General features: G+C 34.3%; 1 protein-coding gene across 1 annotated transcript; it reads left to right on the plus strand.

The window, feature by feature from the left end:
• The first annotated feature begins 1,404 nt into the window (after positions 1-1,404).
• LOC140060969 (uncharacterized) lies at positions 1,405-4,795 on the plus strand. The gene is made up of 7 exons (XM_072107347.1): positions 1,405-1,773; positions 2,424-3,009; positions 3,235-3,429; positions 3,478-3,791; positions 3,891-4,082; positions 4,198-4,495; positions 4,597-4,795. Exons 1-7 carry the CDS (start codon positions 1,405-1,407, stop codon positions 4,707-4,709), a joined length of 2,067 nt encoding a protein of 688 aa, XP_071963448.1. The 3' UTR covers positions 4,710-4,795.
• Positions 4,796-5,189: the final 394 nt, after the last annotated feature.

Genomic DNA, 5,189 nt, shown 5'->3' on the forward strand with positions numbered 1-5,189 from the left:
ATAGCTTCAAATCACATTTGGAGACGTTTTAGACCATTTTGTGATTTTCGAAAAAACTTGTTAACATAAAAACTTTAAAGTGTACAGAATAGCTTCAAATCGCACTTGGAGACGTTTTCGACCATTTTGTGATTTTCGAAAAAACTTGGTTCCACAAAAACATCAAAGTGCTTAAAATCACATTAGAAACCGTTTTAGACCATTTTGAGCATTTCGATAAAACTTTTCACAAAAAAACATCAAAGAGCACAAAATAGCTTAATATCGTATTTGAAAACGTTTTAGACCATTTTGAGCATTTCGACAAAAAATTTTCACACAAAACACCAAATTGCTTAGAAAAGCTACAAATCGCATTTGGAGACGTTTTAGACCATTTTGTGATTTTCGAAAAAACTTCTTAACATAAAAACACCAAAGTGCTTAGAATAGCTTCAAATCGCATTTGGAGACATTTTAGACCATTTTGTGATTTTCGAAAAAACTTGTTAACACAAAAACACCAAAGTGCTTAGAATAGCTTCAAATCGCATTTGGAGACGTTTTAGACCATTTTGTGATTTTCGAAAAAACTTGGTTCCACAAAAACATCAAAGTGCTTAAAATCACATTAGAAACCGTTTTAGATCATTTTGAGCATTTCGATAAAACTTTTCACAAAACAACATCAAAGAGCACAAAATAGCTTAATATCGTATTTAAAAACGTTTTAGACCATTTTGAGCATTTCGACAAAAATTTTTCACACAAAATATCAAATTGTACAGAATAGCTTCAAATGGCATTTGGAGACGTTTTAGACCATTTTGTGATTTTCGAAAAAACTTCTTAACATAAAAACACCAAAGTGCTAAGAATAGCTTCAAATCGCATTTGGAGACATTTTAGACCATTTTGTGATTTTCGAAAAAACTTGTTACCATAAAAACACCAAAGTGCTTAGTATAGCTTCAAATCGCATTTGGAGACGTTTTAGACCATTTTGTGATTTTCGAAAAAACTTGTTAACATAAAAACATCAAAGTCCTTAAAGTGGAGGTGTACTCAGGGCTTTTCCTTCTGTTATTTACTCCAGTATATTAATATTAGTAGGTACAAACATAAAAAATCATATAAAAATAAACAGTTTCTGTGAAATCAGAAAAATAAAAAAATGTTTAAAAATATCGAAAAATCGCTGTGTATTTTTTTCAGCAGTTAGGTAATCCCCTTAGTTGTAAAGGTCACGTTACCGTGTTATGTTACGTCACGTCTCCTCTCTCTCTCTCCTCGATATCGCTCGAGCTGTCAAGTCGCGCTACTACACGTGTATCATTTTCCTCTCATCACACATCCGATCGAACGAACATTTTATTATTGTCTTGCATTTTGTTATTACTTTTTGCGACTACTCTTAGCTTCAAAATGAAGCACTGTATGGTATATAAGTGCCATAACAAGTCACATAGTGATAAGGACGTCAGTTATCATCGCATGCCACTGAAAAACAAGCAATTGATGAAGAAGTGGCTTGAAGCCTTGAAACTTAAAAATCCGCCACAGAACAAAGAGTCAAGGATCTGCAGTGCCCACTTCGCGGAGGATGCCTTCAAGCTATACGGAGACAAGGGTAGAAAGACGATTCGCCCTGATGCTGTTCCAACACTGCATCTTGGCTATAAGATTCAATCGAGGCCGGAATCTTTTCGAACATCTAGCGTCAGCAGGCTTATGCCTAGTACATCATTATTTGAAGAAAATATTGAGGTATTTACTTTTATGTTTTGTTTATTAATTATAAATTTATAATATAATAAATAATAATTTCACGCTGATGGTAGGTATCTAATCTACTAGCCTATTTAGTATTATAATGGATAGCTAGGGCCTAGGCCTAGCCAGTATAGAATAGTTAATATAGGACTAGCCTATATTATACTATAATACTATACTACTCACTTGTCGGCCAGCTAGGCCTAATAATATAATACTATAATAATAATGATATTATTATTATTATTATTATTATTATTGATAATAGTACTACTCTAGGCCTAGTACTACTAATACTATTCTAGCATTCATAAATATAAATGCTACTGCTGGCTAGACTAGAGAGGGGTAGGTTTCATGGTAGGCCTCTCTTTGATATCAAACACCATGAGAGATGCTGATCTCTTTTTCTTATGGTTATTATACTATACTCTATGGTTGACCTTGTTAATTACACTAATTAATTGATTAGTCTAATCTCTCTGTTTGAGACAATGGAAGGGCTGGAAGTGGGATGTGTTAATTATTATCACAGGCAGTATAGCCTATTCTGTGAAACTGTTTACTCTATGCCTTATCATGCACAAGTTGTTTATCATTTATTTCATCACAATTATTAGTATTTCAGGTTTTAAAATTGTTTTAATGGGCAAGTGATTTTTGAGATTTAAATAGAACACTTTTATCTGTTTCAGGAAATAGAATTTGTTCCAAATGTAACATCTACGCCCACAAAGGCAGTTACAAATGATTCCCTTGATGCTTCTCTTGATGTTACACCACAACACGAAGATGATCCAAGTTTCCATTTGGTTAGTGGGAGCAGTAGTAGTAGCGACAGTGATGAGGATGTCTGCCAGGTAGAAAAAATTATACAGGCAAACAAGTACATTGTTTTTGAAGATGAACTACTTAAACTGATAAGGTGCCAAGAGGAAAAGTGTTGTGCACCGGTGCCTGAGCCAAAACAGCACACAGTTGGTAGCATGCTTAGAATAACGGGAACATGTTTATCTGGCCATGATTTCTATTGGACATCACAGCCTATGTGTGAAAGCACAAGGCGACCAGCTGGAAACATTGCTATAGCTGCTGCAACCCTCCACACTGGCAACACGTATACAACAATGAGTGAAATATTTGAAGAAATAAAGCTTGCGACGATCCATAAAAGTGCATTTTATAAAATTCAACGTGAGTTTCTTCTTCCAAATATTGAAGAGATGTATGAATCACACATTGAAGATGTCCGGAAAAGTAAGTTCCATTTATAGTATAGTCTTTTCACAATTTTGGTAAAAATAGTAGTTACTTTACTAAACTGAATTTATTGATATTAAGTTGATAATATTGTCATTTCTGTATAATAAAATAGTATTACTGTAATGTAATGGTAATCAAACAAAAAGCAATGCAAAGCCATCCAGAAAACAAATATACTGGACATTATTTAAATGTTGTTTACATACTTTTGTTCCCTAGGATATGACAACCTACAGGGAAAGCTGATTGTAGCTGGAGACTGTAGGCATGATTCGCCGGGCCATAATGCGACATTTGGGACCTACTCTCTAATGGATACAGATACCGATCTGATATTGGCCTCTAAGACGGTATCAGTAAATGAGGAGGGGATACCAAATTCTCATCATCTTGAAAATGTTGGTTTAAAAAGATGTCTTGAAGAATGAAAGGTTTGAAATCTTGTGTTTTTCTGTGATACAGTAGATGTCATGTTTTCAGTAATTTTTGTTTTGTATAATGTAGAAAATACATACATGTTTATTGTTTTACAGGAACACAAACTGAATGTTGATATTATATCCACTGATCGCCACCCAATGATAGAAAAGACTTTACGTGAAAACTACCCAGAGATAAAACATGAGTATGATATATGGCACCTTGCTAAATCTGTGAGAAAGAGAGTTGCAGCTGCAGGAAAGAAGCACAAAGAGTTGCAAATGTGGGAAAAAGGCATCATTAACCATCTGTGGTGGTCAGCCGAAACCTGCCAAGGAAGTGTCACACAGCTCATGGTAGGGATTTATTAATGTAGAATGTTTAATAATTAATCTCAAGCGACAGCAGTTTGTTTTAATCACTAATAATGCATTCTGAAATATATTTAACAACAGGAACGTTGGACCTCTATTGTGCGTCACATAGTTGACGAACATGATTGGATTTGTGGCTTCGAGTACATGAAGTGTAGTCATCCTCCACTTGAAGCAAACATGACAAAACCCTGGCTAACACCAGAAAGTGATGCCCATAAAGCACTACAAGATATTGTTACAAATAATTTACTTCTGCGTGACTTGAAGAAGGTGAGTTATGCATTATGTATAAATAAATAGCTTTTCAGTATTGTGTGCATTCACTGGAGGTATTATCATTAAGATAAATTGAATACAATTTTTAATTTACTGTATTTCTATTCAGGCAACAGAATTTTGTCACACTGGAAATTTAGAAGGATTCCATAACATGATGCTGAAGTACATGCCCAAACGTAGCAAGTTTGAGCACGAGGGAGCAATAGCTCGTACATATCTGGCTGTCATAGACAACAACATGACATCGAACAGATCATATGCAACATTGGCCGATGGTGAAAGTCAATACCGTTTGGAGTGGTCCAAAAAATCCAGAATGTATGTGGTTAGGCGTGTGAAGGAAGCAAAGAAATATACCTTCAGGAAAGACTTGATGAAAGGTGTTTTTGACCGCGTCATCCACGGTTAGTTAATTGCTTTTAATCTGAACTCTTCATCATGCAAACATGCAATGAAAGAATTTACAGTACTGTATATACACCTTTTTATGTATTTTACTTAACAGGCAAGAAGACTAAGTCTACCCTCGTGAAAGGAAAAATGAAGAGTTATATAAGGAAGGAGACAAAACCAAGTAAAGCTGAAGCTGTGGCAAGCCACAAGTCAAGATTGAAATAAGTGTTTACTACTGTTATTACTGTACTGAAAATGGTTAATTTAATGCCTACAGTATATTGAATCGATTATAGATCTTCAGGATCAATGGCGAGTCCCATTTAAAATTTATACTGCTTTGATGTTATGATTTCATTAGATGGCATCTGAATTTCAAAAATTGGATGTTTTGTCACAGTTCATCACATTAATTAGAGCGTGTATCTTGTTATGAATTTTCTCCAAAATTGCATTCTGAAACAATTCCCTTTCACATCAAATTGTTTTCATAATAGTTGCACAAAATCCTGTTTACAATGCTAATACTGTACTGTCAACTGTTGAATGGTAGAAATTGCCTTCAGCTAGAGTAGAGCTAAATATTTTGCACAATAGTTTAACTTGTATCCATAATTGTTGATAGTTTTAATTTAGTGTACTGTAACAAGTTAATTATTGTTAGTCAATATTTTTGAAAGCACTAATAACTGCAGTTTTTTTTAC

This window comes from Antedon mediterranea, chromosome 10 (assembly GCF_964355755.1).
Source record: "Antedon mediterranea chromosome 10, ecAntMedi1.1, whole genome shotgun sequence".
In the NCBI taxonomy this organism is placed as follows: domain Eukaryota; kingdom Metazoa; phylum Echinodermata; class Crinoidea; order Comatulida; family Antedonidae; genus Antedon; species Antedon mediterranea.

What these genes read in the sequence shown, in the direction of transcription:
- LOC140060969 (XM_072107347.1), top strand. Translation starts at nt 1,405, where the DNA reads ATGAAGCACTGTATGGTATATAAGTGCCATAACAAGTCACATAGTGAT. An exon ending in GAAGTGTCACACAGCTCATG is followed by an intron (nt 3,792 to 3,890) that starts GTAGGGATTTAT and finishes ATTTAACAACAG; the next exon opens with GAACGTTGGACCTCTATTGT. An exon ending in TTTTGACCGCGTCATCCACG is followed by an intron (nt 4,496 to 4,596) that starts GTTAGTTAATTG and finishes TTTACTTAACAG; the next exon opens with GCAAGAAGACTAAGTCTACC.